This window comes from Girardinichthys multiradiatus, chromosome 5 (assembly GCF_021462225.1).
Source record: "Girardinichthys multiradiatus isolate DD_20200921_A chromosome 5, DD_fGirMul_XY1, whole genome shotgun sequence".
Lineage (NCBI taxonomy): Eukaryota > Metazoa > Chordata > Actinopteri > Cyprinodontiformes > Goodeidae > Girardinichthys > Girardinichthys multiradiatus.
The window spans coordinates 17,669,644-17,693,603 of NC_061798.1; the positions used below are offsets into that span (position 1 = coordinate 17,669,644).

General features: G+C 40.4%; 1 protein-coding gene across 1 annotated transcript in view; it reads left to right on the forward strand.

The window, feature by feature from the left end:
- Window positions 1-23,960, forward strand: part of ctnna2 (catenin (cadherin-associated protein), alpha 2) — a 466,961-nt gene that overhangs the window by 420,733 nt on the left and 22,268 nt on the right. Inside the window, exons 14-16 of the mRNA XM_047366904.1 lie at window positions 7,376-7,489; window positions 17,981-18,162; window positions 20,673-20,778. Of these exons, the coding sequence (XP_047222860.1) occupies window positions 7,376-7,489; window positions 17,981-18,162; window positions 20,673-20,778 (402 nt within the window). The remainder of the gene's footprint in view (window positions 1-7,375; window positions 7,490-17,980; window positions 18,163-20,672; window positions 20,779-23,960) is intronic.

Below are 23,960 nucleotides of genomic sequence, written 5' to 3' on the forward strand. Positions count from 1 at the left end.
TTTTGGCACTGTGAGCTGTTGCCAGGTCGTGCTGAAAAATGAAATCTTCATCTCCAAAAAGCTTTTCAGCAGATGGAAGCATGAAGTGCTCCAAAATCTCCTGATAGCTAGCTGCATTGACCCTGCCCTTGATAAAACACAGTGGACCAACACCAGCAGCTGACACAGCACCCCGGACCATCACTGACTGTGGGTACTTGACACTGGACTTCTGGCATTTTGGCATTTCCTTCTCCCCAGTCTTCCTCCAGACTCTGGCACCTTGATTTCCGAATGACATGCAGAATTTGCTTTCATCCGAAAAAAGTACTTTGGACCACTGAGCAACAGTCCAGTGCTGCTTCTCTGTAGCCCAGGTCTGGGGAATGCGGCACCTGTAGCCCATTTCCTGCACACGCCTGTGCACGGTGGCTCTGGATGTTTCTACTCCAGACTCAGTCCACTGCTTCCACAGGTCCCCCAAGGTCTGGAATCGGCCCTTCTCCAAAATCTTCCTCAGGGTCCGGTCACCTCTTTTCGTTGTGCAGCGTTTTCTGCCACACTTTTTCCTTCCCACAGACTTCCCACTGAGGTGCCTTGATACAGCACTCTGGGAACAGCCTATTCGTTCAGAAATTTCTTTCTGTGTCTTACCCTCTTGCTTGAGGGTGTCAATAGTGGCCTTCTGGACAGCAGTCAGGTCGGTAGTCTTACCCATGATTGGGGTTTTGAGTGATGAACCGGGCTGGGAGTTTTAAAGGCCTCAGGAATCTTTTGCAGGTGTTTAGAGTTAACTCGTTGATTCAGATGATTAGGTTCATAGCTCGTTTAGAGACCCTTTTAATGATATGCTAATTTTGTGAGATAGGAATTTTGGGTTTTGATGAGCTGTATGCCAAAATCATCCATATTAAGACAATAAAAGACCTGAAATATTTCAGTTAGTGTGCAATGAATCTAAAATATATGAATGTTAAATTTTCATCATGACATTATGGAAAATAATGAATTTTATCACAATATGCTAATATTTTGAGAAGGACCTGTACAACAATACAAACATAAATATTCAGTTTATGTTTGTATGTTTGTCTTTTTTTTTTTATCGTTTTATGCTGATTATTTTAATGTGACAATGGCACACAGTAATGTTAATAGCACCATAGCGCACTACACTAACGGCAGGTGGTGGAGCTTCAGCCGCCATAGCTCCAGCTGTCAGTGGGTCAGTGGAAACACAACAGGTACCTTATCGAGTAGAAAAAAACCGAGGTCCCATGACTAAAACAGGATTACTACATTGAGTATGTCTGCCATTATTCTTTTCAAAAGAATGGCAAAGGCGAGAATTTTGGGTGTAGTGCTGACATCCATGCCGCACAATACCTCCTGTCATCCCACAGCGCTGGCTTAATTTTTGTAAAGTCAAGTCACCATCTCAGCTTGTAATTTATGGATGGCCAGACAGTGCTCAAAGGCAACTTGTCTCCACAGATTTATGACAAAAATGTTTTGTGAAAGAGGCTTTTGTGTGGTTCTAAATATAGGGCAATTCTGTCAGAAAACCTGTTACAGGCTGTATGTCCTATAACTCCTTGAGTACAATATGACTAAACAGCAAGAGCTCCAACTGAATAGTTTAGATCAAGCATATCAATGTTTATTCATGTGTTAGAATGGCATAGTCAGAGTCTAAACCTGCATGCTATTGAGTGTCTGTGGCAGGAAATTAAAGCTGATGTTCACTGATGCTCCAAACATTAGTGGCAGATGTAAATGCAGTTAAAGGTGATTCTTCAAATTATTGTCAACCCTAGCACCAAGGAGAAAATAGCAGCGGAACTAACCAACTAAAAACACAGGAATACCACTAGGAAACAGACTTGATTGCGCTTTAAATAGTTTCCTCCTAAACGGCTTTAGAAAGAGCCATCCCCCAGGCCACAAACTCTAATGGTGGGTGATGGAGCCGTGAATGAAATTAAACGCTTTTGCAGCTAGGAAACACCAAAGTACTTCGTTTTTTCAATAACAAGGTTTCTGATATGAGCTTCCAACCTTGTCATACACACAAGCATCTTTGATGTTGTGAAGCAACAATCGGAAATCTTGAAAGAGGATTTTATTTCTTTGCTGAACAAAGTTTAAGGTCTCAATATTGTGTTTTTCAGTGGACATCTTCTGACTGTTCGCAGTGGAGAAGAGAGATTCAGCAGACTGCTGATGCTCAACAAATGGCTTAAAGATGCATGTACTGTCAAAATAGGGGAACTTATTGACATGAACATTTTCTGGTTATGCAGACATCTTTTGAAGACAAATGGATTTTGTCTTTATAAATCTACAGCACAGCTCTTCACTTCACTTCCACCAAAAGCCTCGGCCATGTACAGGAGACAATAAGAAATTCCACAACAAATGTCAAGATTGGAATCCAATCCACACCATGACCAAATCCCACATTAATGACTGAAACTAGCTCTATCAAACACTAACTCTTTGCCAAGAAAATCCATTTTAGTCAATGACTTCATTATTGAGCATATTCTTGATGTTATGCCACTGTTGGTAGCACTGTTGCCTTGCAGTAAGAAGGTCCTGGGTTCCACTCTCGGCTAGGGGTCTTTCTACATGGAGTTTGCATGTTCTAGACTACAGGAGATAGGCACCAGCTTCCCTGTGAGCCACTATGGAAGAAGGGGTATAGAAAATGACTGACTGACCTTTGCTGTTAGAGTGACCCTGTTTCATGATTCACTAAAGAGTAAAAATATATTCTTGGGGAAAATTGACTCTTGAATATCTGGCTGTCCAGTTAAAGGACAGGCCTCTGAAATCCAAACCAAACGTTTTCAGTGATTTTAATTACCTTCTATCTGTGATATGTTGATTACAACTGTTAAATCATCGTGGGAGACTTCAACATCCACGTTGAAAACCCCCAAGAGCAAAATAAGTAATGATGCACTTAAAATATTTGGTTTGACTCAACATGGTAAACAGGCAACAGAAATGGGAATATATTTTGGACTCAATCATCAGTAAGGGTCTAAACATTTCCGAGGTCTTTGTAACTGATTTCACCCTATCTGACCACACTGATATTTTTGAAAGGGTAATTTCCATTGACTCAATTAGTCAAAGAGATATTATAAGAAAATGTTTTTTAGGACCGTGTACTGAAACCTTTAACCAAGTTTACTCTTCCACTATTACTTTGTCCTGTAACTCAGTAAATGAGCTAGTGAATCACTTATATTCTAAAATTTCTGACATAGTTGATACATTTGCTGTCATTAATGTGACAGTTGTCTCTGGTAAGAAGTCTGAGATTTGCTACACTGGTGAGTAGTGAAAAAGGGGGTTGTCGAAAACGGCGGTGGTGAAAGACTGGAGTCTAAGTTCACTGTCTATAAAGAGATGCTTCACAGATGTAACAATTGAAGAATGCCAGTGAATCATTCTCTTCTAAAATGATCAACAAAAACGTTTATAACGCTCATACCTTGTTTGCCACAGTCAGCACTTTAACAAACCCTCCTGTGTCTATAGAATGTGAACTCCACTTTGTCCAATTTACTAACTTCTTAACTGAGAAAATTCAGAGTATTAGAATTGTAGTCTGTGGAACCAGAACCCTTTGTAACTCTGAAAATAAAAGAAATCATTGATGTATCAATTCCAGGATCAATGTTGTGGCCACTTGAAACAAATTTGGACAAAATGACACAATCCTACCAATTTAACTATGAAAGCTTATAAGAAATGATACATCAACTAAGCTCCTCCTGCTGTTCCATATTTTACCTACAGTTTCCTTACAAATATTTTGCCTATTGTTGGGAGTATGATTACTGATTGAATAATCTTGATCAATAATTATAATTACAAATCATAATCTGACAAAATCAATTTCTTAACCATAAATCCTCATTTACGAATCGAGACTAGAGATGTTTCTGGTGTTGTAATTGTGGCTCAACGCCTCTGAGAATTACAACCGTTGAATACTCCGTAATAGTTAATAACTATTGCCGGAGATGTCACTGTTTAATCGACCGTTTCTGCCGAAACGTGTGGAACTTGAACCTTATTTTGACTGACACATCACTTTTTGCACACAATGAAACACCAAACGCTCTCTCTTTATCTATGTGAATATTTATGAATTTTCACCTACTCAACATGCAAAATTCTACAAACACAGGGGTAACACATCTAAATAAGCAAAGTCAACAAACGGTAGTGGGTATGTATTGAGTCAACCAGCAGTTTATGGCACTACAGATGAAGGGAGAGGATATGAAAGGGGGGTGTGGTGATGACTGGAGTGCAGCTTAGAGTGTCTTTTATGATCTTCTGATCATAAAACTTCCCCCCTTACTCCTGACCACAAAGGATTGATAACTTTTGGCGGCAAGTTAGCACAGTGAGATTGAAGACAAAGGTAAAATGGAGAATTTTACCATGAGGTCGTTTTAGCAGTCCAGTCTTGCAACGCACCCGTGTTCAGATAGTAAACACACACAGCTCTGGGGAACACGGCGGATCCCGATATTACATAACACATCAAAGTTTCAACAAGCAAGGTTACATGCACATATTATTCAGAACACATGAGATCCTAACCAGCGATTCTGATCGCTTCTACAACCTCTGACCCTGCCCAGGCCTTCTAATAAAGAAATAAAAAAAAGAAATGGGTTTTACTTGTGTCGTCTTCTTCCGCGTGAGGGAATTCGAGCGAGGAAACGTGGGGTTGAGTTAATTGTGCGTCCACAATTAACTTCAGGGGAACGGTCAGTCTTTGTCCTTTGGTCTTCTTGACAAAAAGGAAAAATATGATCTGACCATCAAAGTCAACTTGAAAATGAAACACGGTAGCGGTCCGTCTCTCCGAAGCTCCGTGTTCTCAGTTACGTGTTAACTCACGTCTTCGATCGGCAAAGTGAAATCTCTGGCCTTCTTATTCCAAAGACTTCAGTTATGAATGGTTCGTTGTCCAACGAGAGAGAATGAATGAAACTCTTCACAGAGTTCTTCTCTTAAAGTGGTGCGCTTCAATCACCAGATCGGTTTCCAGCGGAAGGCACGTTTTCAAACATGAGCGCCTCCTATATAGCATCCTGTGACGTCAGACTGGGGACGCCCAGTCATATCAGTCACAATGCTCGATGGGATATGTAGGAGCGAGCTGTCCTGGGTACAAAATGGCCGATGCCATTGGAGGGGCACAGTGACGTCCAACAACGGGCAGATAATCCAATACTCAGCAAACAAGTGGTCCAACACTATCATAGCATCTGACTTGATTCAAATATTAAACTCATCCTTTTTGGCAGTTGTTTCCCCCCAGGCCTTAAATATGGCAATTATGAAACCACTGTTGAAAAAGAGCAATCCAGACAAGTTGCTGTTGCAAAATTGCAGGCCCATCTCAAATCTCCCATTCAGCAATAAGGTTGTAGAAAAAGCTGTGTTTCAACGGTAAATACCTTCCTAACAATGGCCAGCAACTGAAGTCTTCCAGATAGGTTTCCGCGCTGACCACAGCACTGAGACTGCCCTTGTCAATGTGTTCAATGACACCCGCATAATGGAGACTGCAGAAGAACCAAAGTGGTGGTATTATAGGACCTCAGTGCAGCGTTAACACTGTCGACCATGGAGTTGGTGCAGGACTTGACTAGACTGAGCTTTACTTGAAGAACAGATACTTTGTTGTGTCACTAGGTAACTAGGTCACATGCAGGGTTCCCCAAAGTTTTATCTTGGGGCCAATCCTATTTAATATCTATATACGCTCACTAGCTTAGATTATAACTAACAGCAAGATAAGTTACCATTATTACGCAGATGACACAACATTGTGAGTAGATGCATAGAACAAATCAATAAGTGGATGTGCCATAATTATCTTCAGGTGAATAAAAATTACACTGACGCAATTATCTTTATTTGAATTGATTATTGCAACAGTGTCTTCACAGGTCTGCTTCAAAAGTCAATTAGTCAGCTGCATCTGATCCAGAATATTGTTTCCCAAGTCCTCACTAAACCTAAAAAGTAGAGCATATCACCCCAGTTGTAAAGCCTTTGCACTGGCTCCCTGTACTTCAGACAGTAAACTTTAAAATACTTTTGGTAGTTTATAAATCACTTAATGGCTTAGCACCAAAATACATTAAAGATTTGGTTGTCTGTTTTCGAAATGTTAGCATAATTTAGGAAATACTTCACAAATGCACATATCTTACTGTGAATCTTTGCCTTCTATTAAGTCAGCAGTTACATGTGTCCTGAAAACACTGGTGTTTTCAGGACACATGTAACTTGGGAACTAACATCAACAGAGGAGGTAGCTTGTTGATTCTCCATTATGCAATTACAATGTCTTTTCAGAGCTCAGACTAAGTTTTGCAAATGAAAAGTCATAAAATTAATTCATATTTTGTTCCTGCAATTTATGAAAAGCCACAAAAAAACTATTTAATGAATCATTTTGGAATATTTTACTATTTCTTTTCCTTCCTTCTCCTCAGGTTTTTTTTTTTTTTTTCAGATTTGAGAAGAACAACAATAAGGATTTAAAGCCATTACACAAAGATGTTTGTATATTCATCTTCAAAGAAAAGTGAAATATCTAACTGTTGTCACAGAGTAACTTGGTATACAGCGAAATGTTTGATCATACAAGATCAAAGAAGATTAAGGACATAAGCTGTTTAAGATCTAGCATTGCATTCCTTGTCTTTTTATTTCAAACATCAAGCTAAAAAACTGGGCATTATAATCTTTTAAATCATTTTTAAATTGTTTAAATAGTTAGTGAGTGACAGTCATGTTAATTACCCTGTTAAAGACATGTCATTTGGTAAATCTCCCATGTTTCCTGTTTTAAACATTATTTCTAAGAATTTTAAATGTTCCATTTCATAAAATGACAGGTTTAAGAACAAGGTAGAAACTCTTTTTGATATAGTGTAGTAGTGTGTTTATGATCCCAACTGTCTTGTAAAACAGACCATAATATTAGCCTATAAATAGTGTTTGGCTTTAGATTATTTTCTTTTTAAACCTCTCGAGTAGATTCCTACTGCTTTTGCAATAAAAAAAAACTAACCTTTAGCATGTCTTCACTTTTAAAAAGTACATAAATGTCATACGTGTCCTTTGGAATAATTTGGCTTGGATGTTATTTTGCATCCCTGATTGTTTACTCTGTACTAAAGCACAGTTGAGGTATTGTATGCAGAATACAAAATAGGAAGAATGAGAGATTTCCAAACAATGGTGCTTAACATTAAAGAAAAACTGCAGTTTATGTTACTGAAGGTTCTTTCCCTTAAAGTTTGTTTAGTTTTTTTTTCTGACTCTTTTTCTGTGCTTCTCACAGACACCAGAGGAGTTGGAAGATGACTCGGACTTTGAACAGGAGGACTATGACACTCGCAGCAGGACTAGTGTCCAGACTGAAGATGACCAGCTTATTGCTGGTCAGAGTGCTCGGGTGAGTGGGTAATCACTTTCTACTGTGCTGCACCTTTTCAAAGGTGCCCTAGTTATGGAACTTCAAAAAAACAAGAACAGGAAAAAGTATATCTATTTTGCTTGGATAAAGGGTAGGCAGCCTTCACAATTTTTTTTTCAAAAGTAACAGTGGTATTTATGGGTCAGATGTAGTTTGAAGTGATGTCTGTCATGTTCCCAGCAGCACATGAATCAGTCTATCCAACTTGTTCCACTTCTGCTGCATTTAACTGATTATAACAAGCATCACGATTTGAAATTAGCATTGTTAAAGGATGACAGGAGTAAAATTGAAAATCTCAAACAAAGAAGTAATTACTAACCTCCCTTCAGACGCTCCCAAAAATACAACACAGACCTGTGCCAAGGCCACAGTCATGATCGCCAAGGTCGGGGCTTTGTTGTACATTAGCAATTTTTCACTTGGGCCCAGCTTAAAGGACATTAAGAGGGAATCAGTTCCTGCTCCCCTCCAGCAACACATACTCTCCAGTAGTGTGCTGCATGTTGAATGGATTGAGAAAGGCAGAAATGTGACTTGGCCTTATGCCTCTCCCTGTGGCCCAGGCGAGGTCTCTGTACAGCCTGCAAACATTGGGGTAATCCACTAACAGGGAGAAATAAATCCAATCAAATCAGAATCCTATTTTAGTTAAATGTCTTTAATGTGCAGGTACTACCTCCTTAATGATGCTGTTTTTTTATTCTGTGTTTGAAAAATCTCACTACATGAATAGAAGGCAACCTTTTATTCCTCAAGGGGCCATTGGGAGCAATGATGTCATGACGTTTAAAGTAATTCATAAGGCCACTGTCAGCAAACTACCTCAGTTATTTAATACATTTACCACCAAATCCATTGGTCATCTTAAAAAAGAATAAAAAAAACTAAGTTAGCTTCAAAGCCCATGGTGTATTTGTAGAACTAAAATATTTTTATTGCCACTGTATCTAAGTTTTATTATCGTAAAATGAACATTATTGTGTTATTTCTTATAGTTTTGCCCACTCTGCAACTTCAGTTCATTGAGACATGCACACTGTAGCTGAGTGGATATTGGGACTTTGACTGGGCCATTGCAACACCTTTATTCTGTTTTTTTCAGTCTTTTAAGAGGCCTGAGTGCTTGACCCAGATAGTCTAAAATTAGGTTTCATGCCCCAGTTTTAAAATTTAGCTTGCTAACAGATGTATGTAGAGTCTGAACAGTAGCTTTTGGTTTTTCTTTTTTTGTTTTGCTGTTTCTTTGAATATTACAGTCTGAGCCTGGGATGAACCTGCTTGAATATGCACTCCTGAGAAGCAACTGTGTTAAACAATGTTTCACATAAAAAACATTTTTACACTATAGAACAGAAAACTTTTATCCACACGCACTTCCTAAAGTTAATTTAGCAAAATGCGTTTCATAGGAAACACCTGGTGGCATTTTAATGCACCGGTTCTTGTGGAATCAGTAAGCATATACCAATTCTTTACATCAAACTTTCGGATTTTAAATTGCTTTTAAGTTAATATTTTCTTTCAAAATGTAATATGTTTTATTTTATATAGTTCTTCATACCAAATTTTAGGACCTAGACTTGACTAGATGGGGACACAAATAGCTCAAGCTCAGTCAGACTGAATGGAAATCAGAATCAGAATCAGAATCAGAAAAGCTTTATTGCCAAGTACGTTTTTGGACATACAAGGAATTTGTTTTGGCGTAGTCGGTGCAATACAGTACAAGTTAAACAGTACAAACATATCTACAATATAATATAAATATAAGTGCACAGTTTTAAGTGAGTGAGAGTAAATATAGAGCAGTATAAGATGAGTCCAGTATAAGAGAGTCCAAGCTGAGCGTTAATGTAACGCATAGTTACAGGTTACAAGTGTCCTGTCAGCAAAAAAAGGGGGGGTGTGGGGGAAAGGGACAGTGTCAGTGTGGTTTCCGGGCTTTGTTAACCAGGCTGGTGGCAGATGGGAAAAAACTGTTCTTGTGGCGTGAGGTTTTGGTCCGGATGGACCGCAGCCTCCTGCCAGAGGGGAGAGTCTCAAAGAGTCTGTGACCGGGGTGGGAGGGATCAGCCAGAATCTTCCCTGCCCGCTTCAGGGTCCTGGAGGTGTACAGTTCCTGGAGCGACAGTAGACTGCAGCCAATCACCTTCTCAGCAGACCGAATGACACGCTGCAGCCTGCCCTTATCCTTGGCTGTAGCAGCGGCGTACCAGATGGTGATGGAGGAGGTGAGGATGGACTCAATGATGGCTGTGTAGAAGTGCACCATCATAGTCTTTGGCAGGTTGAATTTCTTCAGCTGCCGCAGGAAGAACATCCTCTGCTGGGCTTTCTTGATGAGGGAGCTGATGTTTGGCTCCCACTTGAGATCCTGGGAGATGATGGTTCCCAGGAAGCGGAAAGATTCCACAGTGTCAATTGTGGAGTCACAGAGGGTGATGGGGGCAGGTGGGGCTGGGTTCTGCCTGAAGTCCACAACCATCTCCACTGTCTTTAGAGCGTTGAGCTCAAGGCTGTTCTGGCTGCACCAGTCCAACAGATGGTCCACCTCCCATCTGTATGCGGACTCGTCACCATCAGAGATGAGTCCGATCAGGGTGGTGTCGTCCGCAAACTTCAGAAGCTTGACAGACTGGTGACTGGAGGTGCAGCTGTTGGTGTACAGGGAGAAGAGCAGAGGAGAGAGAACACAGCCTTGGGGGGAACCGGTGCTGATGGTCAGAGAGTCAGAGACATGCTTCCCCAGCCTCACGCGCTGCTTCCTGTCAGACAAGAAGTCAGTGATCCACCTGCAGGTGGAGTCGGGCACACTCAGCTGGGAGAGCTTCTCCTGGAGCAGAGCTGGGACGATGGTGTTGAAGGCAGAGCTGAAATCCACAAACAGGATCCTGGCATAGGTTCCTGTGGAGTCCAGGTGCCGGAGGATGAAGTGAAGGGCTAGGTTGACTGCATCATCTACAGACCTGTTGGCTCTGTAGGCAAACTGCAGGGGGTCCAGGAGGGGGTCGGTGATGTCTTTTAGGTGTGAGAGCACAAGGCGCTCAAAGGACTTCATCACCACAGAGGTCAGGGCGACGGGTCTGAAGTCATTAAGCCCTGTGGTCCTTGGCTTCTTGGGAACAGGGACGATGGTGGAGGACTTGAAGCAGGCTGGCACATGACATGTCTCCAGTGAGGTGTTAAAAATGTCTGTGAAGACTGGAGACAGCTGATCAGCGCAGTGCTTCAGGCTGGCTGGTGAGACAGAATCCGGACCAGCAGCTTTCCGGGGGTTCTGTCTCCTGAAGAGTTTGTTGACGTCCCTCTCCTGGATGGAAAGAGCCGTCCTCGGCGTGGGTAGGGGGCTGGTGGGGGTTGGAGGTGCCAAGGCCCCTCTTGAGGTTGGGGAGGTGGGGGTGGTGGATTGTGGCTGCAGCTGTTGGGGGGCGTCGTGGGAGATGGTTGCAGGACTGTCCCTTTGTCTTTCAAAGCGGCAGTAGAACTCGTTCAGGTCGTTGGCGAGGCGTCGGTCGTTGATGGAGTGGGGGGCTTTCGGCTTGTAGTTGGTGATTTGCTTGAGCCCTTTCCAGACAGACGCAGAGTCGTTGGCTGAGAACTGGATTTGGAGCTTCTCAGAGTACAGTCGTTTGGCCTCTTTCACTGCCTTGCCAAACTTGTACTTAGCCTCTCTGTATATGTCTTTGTCCCCACTCCTGAAGGCCTCTTCCTTATCCAGTCTTAACCTTCTGAGTTTAGCTGTGAACCAGGGTTTGTCGTTGTTGTAACTCACCCTGGTGCATGATGGTACACAGCTGTCCTCACAGAAGCTGATGTAGGAAGTCACAGCCTCTGTGTACTCGTCCAGACTGTTGGTAGTAGTCCTGAACACATCCCAGTCTGTACAGCCTAAACACGCCTGGAGATTCTCCACAGCCTCACTGCTCCACTTCCTTGACGTCCTCACAACAGGTTTGCAGAGCTTTAGTTTCTGCCTGTATGCAGGAATCAGGTGGACCATGATGTGGTCGGATTGGCCCAGTGCAGCACGTGGGACGGCGTGATAAGCGTCTCTGATGGTGGTGTAACAATGATCCAGAATGTTGTCCTCTCTGGTCGGACATTTTATAAACTGTCTGTATTTGGGAAGTTCGTGGGTGAGATTACCTTTGTTAAAGTCACCAGCGACGATTACTAAGGAGTCCGGGTTGGTCCGCTCCACACTCAGTATCTGGTCGGCGAGCATGCGCTGTGCGACCTGCACGTTAGCTTGCGGTGGGATGTAAACACCGACCAGGATGAACGAAGCGAACTCACGGGGGGAATAGAAAGGCTTACAGTTTATGATGAAGGATTCCAGGTCTGGAGAACAGTGCTGCTGAATCACTGTCACGTCGTTGCACCAACCACTGTTGAGGTAAAAACAGATTCCTCCACCTTTCGCTTTGCCGGAGAGTTCCGTGTCTCTGTCCGCTCTGTAGAGCTGGAATCCTGCCAGCTGCAGCGCAGAGTCCGGTATTAATCCACACAGCCACGTCTCCGTGAAGCACAAAACTGCCGATGAATAAAAGTCCCTGTTTTTCCCCAACAACAGTTGTAGTTCCTCCATTTTGTTGGGAAGTGAGCGCACGTTAGAGAGAAATATTCCAGGTAACGGTGTTCGTAGTCCACGCTGGCGAAGACGTACCAGCACCCCAGCCCGATTCCCTCTCTTCCGGCGTTTCACCGCGTGACCAGAATGTCCAAATATTCCAGAGCAGTAGGCAGAAAAGTGGGAAATAACTCCTCTGGTGTAGTAGCCCTGATGTTCATGAGTTCTTCTCTGGTGAAAGAGCTCCGGGTACCATCACAGAAGACCGTTTTAAAGCAAAAAACAAAACAAAACAATGCGCACCAACACGCCGAGGCGACCATCTGCGGCGCCATCTTGTTGAATGGCTGAGAGTCTGAGAACAGATTTTTATGTCTTGCCTCAGATCCTAAGTCAGATTCAGTTAACTTTGAGTAGGTTGTATGTTTTACATCATCACATTGTAGCTCTGGTTATATGTTTAGAGCAATTTCCCTGCTCTACAATGAACCTGCGTCTAAGTCTTATAGCCTCTAACAAGTTTTCTTCCAGGATTGTCAAATCACTATGGTGTATTTGTTTTATACATCTTAACATCAGCTCTGACTGACTCACTGTCCCTGCTGAACAAAATGATCCCTAACAATGATCCTGCCACTGCCATGTTTTACAGTGGGGATGGTGTGTTCACAGAAGGATGCACAGTGTGTGCTTTCTTCCACACACATTTTAGCTTGTAGGCAAAAAGCAGATTGTGTTGTTCCCTCTGGCAAGAGCAACAACTACTGTTCTCTAACAAACCTCAAAGACTTTCACCAAACAGCTGTATTTATATTGAGGTGACTTCTGTAATCAATTGGTTGTGCTGGATTTTCAGGGAAACTGGAACAGAATTCAAACAGATTCCACATTTTTCAGATTTTTATTATTAAAAAAACTGAAAATCAATGACAATGATATGATGTCTTACATTTGTCTCTCTCGTAAAATACCCCCCCAAATACATTGAGATTATGGGTATAAGAAAAAGTAAAGAATAGTTTTCTTGGCAATGTAGCTTAGGTGTTTGCGCTAACTTGTTAAAATGAATAGATAAAGTTTAACATCAAATCTTGTAATGACGAGGAAGAACAAACCCATGTTTTGGCTTCCTCCTAAATGACTGTGGGGGCTCTGGGTGTGAAGTACTTTGGTTTGTTGTGTTTATACTCCCACTAGGGCTCCTGCAGAGTAACATTGCAGGGCCATCTGAGCTAAGATGCACCAACACTTGTACACAAAGGAGCTTTACAGCACCAAACTGTTACCTAGTTTTTCTGGCACTCAGATAAGCTGTAAGTGGGTGGCTCTATTTGAGAACAGTATGAAGTTGCAAAGTGTCCCATTTGTCCTGACTTCTAACTGTAATACGGTGATAAAGAGCAGCTTAAAGTGCATTTACACAAGTTGCGAATATGCTTGGATCAAATGAACAAATCTTTTTTTTAATTCTCCTGTTGTAAATATCTGGCACATTGACAATATTTCCCACACAGTCAACAGTGTCACGGCCATGGCCTGTTATCTACCAGCCGACAGTGTCGTGGCCTCTGAAATTAAAATTTAAAACATGCACATGGCAAACACATCCATAAAATATGGCTTTTTCCTGTAAAGCAGAGGTGACTTGCACAATCTGCTCCAGTCTGTGGTGGTAGGATAACGCTTGACTGTCCTCTTACGGTCATAACAAGTCAAAACTGGTACTCAGTCTTCTTTTTCTAACAGACAAGGAGAATAATCCATTTTCTACATCGGAGCTGACATGAGCACACTGAGGTTTACAGTTGTGATCCCTCCAAGCCCATCCAGTGCGCAGATATAATACAAAGGACGCTTATGTGATATCTCAGTTCTACTCTTTCAGCCTCATTGTTTTCTCAAGTCCACAGTAACAACATATCAGGTTCAAGGCATTCTCAGGAACTTATGTTATCTGTATTTTTTCTTGCAAATGCTTCCACTTTCTACTTACCCTTTTTATGTATGAGCCAATATTCTAAACATTAACAAAGAAGAAGCAAAGCATTATTCTGTTAAAGAATCTAAACAAAACCTCCTCTTGTGTGACATGCCATGGATGATTCACAGGCAGTCAAATACACTGTAAACATTTCTAAACACTGTGATTGGACAACCTTGCTGATAGGTCATCCATAAAATTGAACTCTGAGTGTCTGGGCAGTTTATTTCAAATGAAACAAATTAAAGTCTTTTCAGAATGCCGCACTTGGTGAAGAAACCCAGAAAGCGCTCTAATCCCCACAGACGTAGCCTAGTCGCACAGTGTATTGGCGCGTCTCTCTCTCGGCTGGATTTGCCACTATGTTAAGCTTCCAAGGCCCGCTCCTTGTTGTTATCAGTAAAGAAGGGGAAAGGATTTGGGGATAAGTGAATTCTAGAGAACTGCTGGGGGAGGTGGTTAAGGGGGGCTGGGTGCAGCACCAAGGGCCTTGCTGTGCTCCTCTGATGTCCCAATTGGCTCATGTGTTTACCCCTGTGCTGTGCAGCTTTCCTTTGTGTTCACAACCCCTTTCTCTGCCTTCCTCCCTGACATGCTCTCTTTTGTCACACCATTTTAGAAGTGAATTGCTATCCTAACCAAATCCCTCACTCTCTCTCCTCAAACCCCCTTGAACCTATTTTTCAGTCTGGAAATTTTCAGTCTTTTTCCGAAGACTTCCTGCTCCTTTCATTTGTGCGGGAAAGCAGTTTCCCCTGATTTAATGTGCTTTTTTGTACAGAGATTGTGGGGAAGATGCTTATTTCACTAAGAGAATTAGCCACACATATAATTTTTAATAAATCTCTGTTTACATTTGCACTATCTGAATCAGAACATTGGCAATGAACAAAATCACACATGGTCATATCTATGATACAGCTGTTAACACTTTAGAGTAATTATAGAAATGAGTGAATAATTGATGGATTTAACAGTTGGGCACAGCAACTATATAAAATCCAAATATGTTAACGACAGCCTTACTGTCCTGAAGACATTCTGATGAATGTCACAGCACAGTCAGCTGAGCTCCTGATGATTAGGCAGCAATTACCAAACAGCTTTGTTTACATTATATTTTTGGCCACACTGGACATGAGCATGTAATCAGCAAGCCATACCCCAGGGTGCCACTGGCAAGCCCAAACTTCAAGCTGAGAGGTCAAGAGGCTTTAAAGAGTCAGTGGGCTGAAATTAGTTTTGTTTTCACAGAAACACTGTGTTAAAAATAGTTTTCGATTAAAACAGTAACATAAATACATTTTTTTGAAAAGGCTTATATCTGAGATAGAGGTAAATAAAAATGCTGTCTGCAAAGCACATATAGAGGATTATCAAGACTCTCACGTTGTTTCTTATCTTGCCATGAATGTGGAAGCTTCTAAACCTGATGTAAATGTCATGCCAAGGCACGTGAATTGCTGTTGCAGGTTGTTCAAAATGCTGCTGCCAGGCAGGTTTTCAAGTTACTGCAATCTTGATGCAACTACAATGGCTTCCGGTTTATTTTAAAGTTTAATGTAAGATTCTTTTACTAACTTCTAGAGCTCTTCATGGATGGGCACCAGGTTATATGAGAGGGTTTTTGTACCCATATTTCCCTGGCAGGTCCCAGAAGTCCTGGAACCAGGGTCTGCTGATTGTTCCCCATAAAGGATAAAACAGAGTAACTTTGCTGTAATACATCAAGCCTGTATAAACGTAGGTACCTAAATTAAATAAATGTTTAATTTAAATAGCCTACAAACACCAGTTGTGCTTCCTCTGACTTTTTAAACAAGATCTTAAGCATCTTTCTTCAGCGCATCATCCACACTGAGGAGTATTGTTGTTGCAACCTTTTAACGTTAAAATGCATTAAAGTAAAAGGGCATTTCATGACGCCCAAAATATTGGACTTTTGAGTTTTTTTTTAAGGCCGATTAAGCTAAAGACTTAGGTCACCAACCAATCTCTGTGTGTAATTAATTCTGACTTTGGTCCAAATCATTTACCTCCAAAAACAAAGGAAACAAAAGGTTGGCGAACATTATACAAATGTAGGTCGAACCAGCAAATATCCTCTATTTTGTGGCAAAGATGCAGAATGAAAAGATCTACCACCAAAAACAACACAAGTTTATCCTACGTGGGTTCAAAAGGGTAATTTACAAAAAGATGAGCTGAGTGTAAAATTACTCTTTACCTATCCACAAGTGTATTAGCTATACAAAAGCCACATTCAAAAGCAAGGGAGGGCTTACCATTACTGCACAGAATAATATGTGTTTGTTTTTTTTTTCCAGTAGGCTATTAAATTAAATGTTCACCAAAAAAACAACTTGAATATAAATGACTTAAGGGGTTTGTCTAATTACTGAATTAATCTATAGCAGGGTATTTAATATGCAAATAGGCAGTCATATATATTAGATGTTCAGTTATAGATTAAATTAATAAGAATACTGCTGCCCCAGATCCCTGAAACCACAACAAATCAGAGCAACACACATACCTGCAATGGTAAAATGTGTGTGCCCTGCAAAAAATCTAATATGTGTTTTAAATAGTTCACTCCTTGCTGGGCAATCTAAATACATATTAACTTGGTATTTGTTTTAAACGTGAGCTGTGTTTTCACCCCACATGCTGTTTAATGGGATTTGCCTCCATGGTGTTGTGTGTCCTGGCACAGGCAGCAGAGATCTACACTGGGCTTCAGGGGGCTAGTTTAGCTTGTTTGTTCATGCCAGGCATTTTTTTTCCTTTTCAACTAACCACCATGAATGCTTTGCACAGCCGCACTCAGAGAGCGATCAGAAGCCCTAAGCTCATCGACGTACCTGTTAACCGCTGATGAGAAAGCTGGGCCTCTACACCTTTCTGTTTCTGAATGTAATTTCAATTTTCTGTTTCCCATTGTGGCTCCACCACCCTATTTTCTCAGAAAGAATTTCAGGAGGACAAATAATCTGTATTTTTTGTTTTCATTTTCCTCCTGCCATGTCTACCAGGGAATGCAAGCAAAGTGACGCACATCTCAGTAAACCCCCCACAAATACCCACCCACCCCCACCCCCAACACACACACACACATACAGACATGCAAACTAGCGTTGCTGTGAGAGAGGTAAGAAATAGAGGGGATAAAGAGGACTGGCTTTTTTTTTTATAACATTGAAAGAATGACAGTTCTAAGGGGACAATGAATAATAAAAATACTTTTTTTTTTTTTTTACTGTGCTGGTTTTCAATCTGTGCCTCTTGAGTCAATATAATCGACCTACTGGAAACCAGGTTACTCTTCCTTCCACCTCACATTGCTGACATAATGTTGAAGAAATGCATTATTCATTTTCTGGTCTTAGAGGCGAGGTAATTATACATTTATCTTCCAAGTAATACTAGGTCCTAACTGTGCCTGTGACCTCGCCACAAGATTTATGCCGTTTTGGACCTGCCCCCATAGACTGCTAAGAGAGGAAATGTATTTTCATAGCTGGGAAAAAACTATTGCTTTCATGGATATAGGATGTCAGGGGTTTTGAAAAGGTCCAGTCATTAAATACCAAGTCAAGAACTTTATTTGAAAGTGTTCTTAAAAATTAATGTTCAAGTTTGTAGTTTTGCAGTTTCTTAAAGTAAAAAAAATGGTGCTTTAGCTCTCCTTTTATCTTCATGCAGTAGGCACTTCTGCTTAACTAATCCTTCTACTTTTTCAACATTTTCTTTATTTCCTATTCTCTCTTCTCCAGTCTTATCTCACTCCTCTACTGCATTTTCTTTTTGGTTATATTCTTTCTCCGGAGTCATGTTGCAAATTTAGTCTTGTGAACTTTACCATTCCACATGTCCTGTATCACCTCTGACGCTTTTGTTTCTATGTCACCTGCAGGCCATCATGGCACAGCTTCCCCAGGAGGAAAAGGCAAAGATTGCAGAGCAGGTGGAGAGCTTCAGACAAGAGAAGTGCAAGCTAGATGCAGAAGTAGCCAAATGGGACGACAACGGCAATGACATCATTGTGCTGGCCAAGCAGATGTGTATGATCATGATGGAAATGACCGACTTTACCAGGTAAAGTCAAGACCTAAAATAAATATTGTCATTGTAAAACATTTAAAGATGTTGTGTACCTTTACTCATCTGTTTTATGTTACTGTTATGGAAGAGTGGCAATAAAAAGGTCGTTGTTTAAGAAAGCAATTAGAAGTCATGTTTGCAGTTTGCCACAAGCCATGTAGGGGAGCAGCAAACTGATGGAAGAAGATTCTCAATTCAGATTAGATGACAATACCGCATTTTGGCCTACATGCAAAATGCAGTGTGTCATAAAATGAACACTGCACATCACCCTAAACCCACCATTCACACAGTAAAACCTGGTAGTGGCATAGTCATGATGTTGGGATGCTTTTCTTAAGAAGATTAAGGCTTTGCTTGAGATGTTTTCAAATAAGAAGCCAAAATGACAGTTTCTAAACCTGGTAGAGACAAAAGGACAAAAGACCTACAGCTGTATTGCAGGAAAATGGATTTCTACAAATTATTGAGCATTGATCTGTGTCAAGCTATCACATAAAACCCCAATAAAATACATTAAAGTTTGTGCATTTAAGATGACAAAATCTGAATAGGTTAAAGGGGTACCAATACTTCCGCAAGGCAGTAATTATTTTAGAGAAACATTTCCTTTCTCCTAATCGAGGCTCAAATACCAGGAAAATACCCAAAAAACTGTCTGATGCTTGCTGACCCATTGCATGGTGTTGTGATTCATACCAATTAAAAGACATGGGACAAACTAAAAACAACTCCCTAATTACAAATCAAAGCACTGACTAGTCATGAGTCTCTGTGCCTGTGGTGGTATGACTACACCATTATTACTCGGTATTGACCCCACTTACTCAGACTTGCATTAGCACACACAGCACAGTTAATGCTAATGACTGAACAAGAATCAAGCGTAACACACAAATTTCCACAGTGGTCGCAGTTAAACAGTAACACAACATGCAGTCCCTCCCAAAAGTTATTATACAATCACAAACAATCTAAAAATCGACTTGCATTTGTATTACGCCCCCTTTACTGTGATGCCTTGCAATAAAATCCAGTGATGTATGCCTTCAGACGTCACATAACAAGTAAAAAGAGTTCATCTTTTTCTCTCAGCATAAATACAGCTGTTCTGTGAAGTGGTGGTGCATTTATTAGGACTGTTGCCTGGTTACAAGAAGGTCATGAGTTCAAATCCCAGCATGGGGTCTTTCTGCATGGAGTTTGCATATTCTCCCCATGCATGGGTAGGTTCTCTCCTGTTACTCTAGCTCCGTCCCACAGTCTAAAAACCTGTTAGATAACTAGTCACTCTAAAGTGCCCTTAGGAGTAAGTGTCTATCCATAGTTGTTTGAGCTGTCTCTTTTTGTGAGGCTCTGTGATGGAGTGGCGACCTTTCCAGGGTATACCCCACCTCTAGTCTAAAGACAGCTGGTGATGTGTATCAGTCCCCCTGTGACCCTGTAAGCATAAGTGCGTATAAACAGCAGATGGAAGTATGCTCTGTGAAGGCCTAGATGCTCGGTTAGAAAATATTAGTGAACAAACAGCATCAATAAAACCATTGAAAAAAACAGACACGTCCGGGATACAGTCACGGAGAAGCTTAAAACAGGGGTAGGTTCTCTGGAAATACTGTTGAATCCATTATCTGAAAATGGAAAGTATGGCACAACTTCAAACCTACAAAGACATGGTCGTTCATCTAAACTAATGTTGCAAGATGATCATTTTTCAGAGAAGCAGCCAAGAAGCCTATGGTAACTCTAGAAAAGCTGCACAGTAGAGCTGCTTAATATTAGGAAAACGTGTCAAATGTGATAATAATGGTAAATTTCACAATACTTATGTTACTTGTGATAAATAAACAAGTGATTATAAAATATTAAAGTCTTTCTGCTTTGAATTCATAGCAACCAAAAGCCCCAGATTATAAGTAGTCTTTCCAACTGCCAAAAAAAAGCAATTTTTTTCATGCCAACATCAAGGGCAGCAAAGTTTCTTCTGGTGAATGTTTTGACACTCTAAAGGTTGTTTTACTACTTGACTACCTTACACCTCATTAAGTTCTAAACATTTTAAGCCTGCATTAAAAAACTAGTGTCCCCAAGTAAAATACAGGCAAAGAGAACCTGAATGTAATGCATTTAAATAATTTGCTAACATTCATTGCAGTTCAGACAGTTCTTCTCCTTATTGTGGATAGTCGTAATGTAAAATTTGATAAATTTGTGATATATTGTGCAGCCCTAATCAACAGCTCTGGGAGATATGTTTACATAATCATTAATTCCACAAAATTGGGCATTATGGAAGAAAGCCAGTTTCAGAAGAAAGACATTGGAAGAATAGAAAAGGCAAAAATGTTAAAGCTTACAGGTTTAACCTTCAGTTTATTGCAGCGTAATCTAGTCAAAAATATGTATAAATTTTTTTTTAACGTCAATGGATTTCATGTCTTATGTTTGTGGTGCTATATATACTCAGTCTTAAAGTTTTTCATTCCTTCCCTGAATTCATACAGAGGCAAAGGCCCCCTGAAGAACTCCTCAGATGTGATCAACGCGGCAAAGAAGATTGCAGAAGCCGGTTCCAGGATGGACAAATTATCTCGCGCTGTTGCAGATCAGGTAGCTCCGTAATTTAGTTTGTGTCTGTCGCTATCACTCTTTGTCTTTATGCATTCCTGTGGGTTTGAATGTGTACCTGGCGGAGTCCAGGCCACTGGCAGGAGAGCAAATTTTTAATTCAGAGGAAGTGGCCATAGCCAATGGAAATCTTTACTGTGAGAGTTGATGAGCGTAGCTAGAGTGGTAGAGCTGTGCTGCTGGATGACTTTGTCTCCCAATGGAGCCCACACAGAGAGAGCAAGACAGCAGAACCAAGTTGTGTCTCTTATATAATTAGCTTCCAGCTGAAGTGATGCATTCATTATCAGATGAGTACCTCTCTAAAACATGCTGACAGACCATTTTAAATATCTAATCAATCAGTTCTGATTGAGGGAGGATCAGAGTGAAAAGACATAGGTGTTTATGCTGTGTAGGTGTGTGTACATATTATGAACTGCGAGGTATTTCAAAACTCTCACTCCAGGTAATGCATAATGTTAATTTTCATTTCATTTCTCTCTCTAATAAGAAGTACAGATACCTGTTGTCTTTGTAACTGCAACTGCTGTTGGCTTGCAAACCTATGGGGTGATTACTGTAGGTTTCAGTTTTACCTGCTGGGATTCTATCCTGCAGCATTAGGCTGAAGAAATGTTGGACCAAAATCTTTCAGAACTAAAATAATTGTATCCATTTTTGCAACCCCTGCACTCAACATGGGGCCGGCAGATTTTTATTTTTCAAATCATCATGAACTTATTTTATTCCTGGACAGAAATGTATCCTTTCTCTCAACTGCCTTCTTAATTTTCTTTAGAAAATATTATGTATTTTGTTGTAGGGAATTAGATAAAAAAAAAACCTTAACTAATTACTCAGTCTTCATGTGATCATTATGTAGCTTTTGTTACTCTTTAAATGACTTAGACCTCTCAGAGGATGAAAAGTTCAGGGATCTGACTCTTTAACTTAAAGGTGTTTTACAGTTTTTATTTCAAAGACTTCAGTGAACCAGTCAAACTGTGTATCTTTCTCTTTAACCATAAAACTCAAAGTCCAAACCAAAATACATATTTTCTCTCTTAGAAGACACCTCTGTCAAACTAATTGAAATTAATTGTTGTCGCAATAATTCTTTCTCATTTATCTACATCATTTAGTCAGAACAAGAACCTCTAGATAAATGGCCCTTTACAGACTTGCTTGTCAAAACCTAAATTAAAGAATTAGCCAGTCCAGGCAAAGGTACATTTGTTTCACTTTGCAAAGCTGCAGTGTCTAAATTCATAGAAAATAAGGGATACCAACATATCCAAGTTATAGACTGTTGTACACTAATTTGTTTTAACTATTTCTTGTTAGTACTGGGTTGGATCCCCTTTGGCTTTCAGAACTACGTTAATTATTCATGTGTCAAAAACTGTCCTCAGAAAGTTTTGTTTATGTTGTCATAAAAGCATCGTGTAGTTGCTGCCGATTTGTCAGCTGGACATCTGTGAACATCTATGAAATAAAGCTCAAATTCCACCACATCTTCTATTGCTCTATTGGATTAAGATGTGGTGACTGTTGAGGCTATTCAAGTACAGTGAACTCCTTGTCATGTTCAAGAAACCAGTTTGAGATGATTTAAGCTTTACACCATGGTGCATTATCATATTGAGTGTGTAATGAGCTCTGACATCAACAAGGTATTTTGTCCACACAACTGTTACTAACTGGATATTAACTTATTTTTAGCCTATCCTCTGTAAACGCAAGAGATAGTCATGCATTCACTGCAGTTTTTGAAAACATTACACCCGTTTGTCTCGTACGGGGATCCATAAAAGGTTCAAAATTTTTCAAATCACCTTAATTGCCCATTCTGATGCTCGGTTTAAACTTCAGCATTTCCACATCTAGACAGAACTATTTTCTAGGTTTGCATAAGTAGAAAAAAAGATGTTTGATTCCAAACTTACTTATCTGTCAAATGTTGCCATCCATCCATCCATCCATCCATCCATCAAATTCACAGTGATTTATTTTTATTGCTAAGTTAAAAATGAGCAAAAACTTGAGAACTCTAGAAATTGGTCTGGAAACGTGTAGAATTTTGAGATATAATGTGTAGGAACTCTAAGTCCAACCTTAGTCATCTTAACTCCCAACCTTAAGAATTTAGGATTGAAATCAGACATGTAATATATTAGTCAAAGTAAAGCATGATAATATGGTACGGAATGAGTCATTTTGTTTTCCAGACTATGTTTTACTAAGACTGATAATGAAACAGAAAAATCAAATGGAGCACTGCAGCATATGCGTTTACAAAATATTTTCTGAGATTGTAGATTTGTTTTCATTTTTTTTCAGGTCTACTCTCCAGCCCACCCACTGCTTGGTTTTAGGCATGTAGCGAACAGGTGGTTTTGATATGTGAAAAAAAAGCAAAACTGTTTGTCTCTAAATGTGTAAAAATACATAATTATTTTGCACCAGGATCTCCACATTTTATTTTCCCTCTGTTCCTGTGACAACATGCGACTTACCAACAATGTACCAGCAAGTCTTCTGCTGTTGGCATACTGCTGAATGTCTGCTAGTTCTTGTGACTGCAGAGTATGCAAAGCATTCAGCACGATAGAAGGCAGATGCAGTCAGCGTTGACACTATGTAGCTCCAGTCATACCGTCCAGAATGTTTTGAATATGACTCTGAATGCTACTTTATTACACTTCCTACTATGTATTTATGAGCACCAACAGGAAGATGTTTTTCTGTATGTCTTGGATGTAACCACATTTGTTTCTACTTGAGGTCACACACATTGTTTAACACACAGTTTGCAACAAAAAGGACTAAGGAAGTTTCAACTATTTTGTTTGTGTGTGTATTTACTTGTCGGCTTGTGGGCTGCCAAATGAGAATCAGTGTTTAACAAGGCTTGAGTGGGAGGTAATTCTGTACGCCACAAGGCAAATCGCTTGAAGAACCTGTGTCGGAAATGAACAGTTTGCTGTAATGAAGAGAGCAGGTGGCTTGCCATTTTTGATTCTCACTTTAACATTTCTTAGACCAGTCCTTACTGAATATGCAGAGCCTTCTGCTGCACTTCTGGAGACAGAGCTTTTTTCCGGACATGAAGTGGAATAAGAGTGTTTTCTTTTTTTTTATGTGTTTACTATCTCAAACATTCTCTTGACATGTGTTCACCA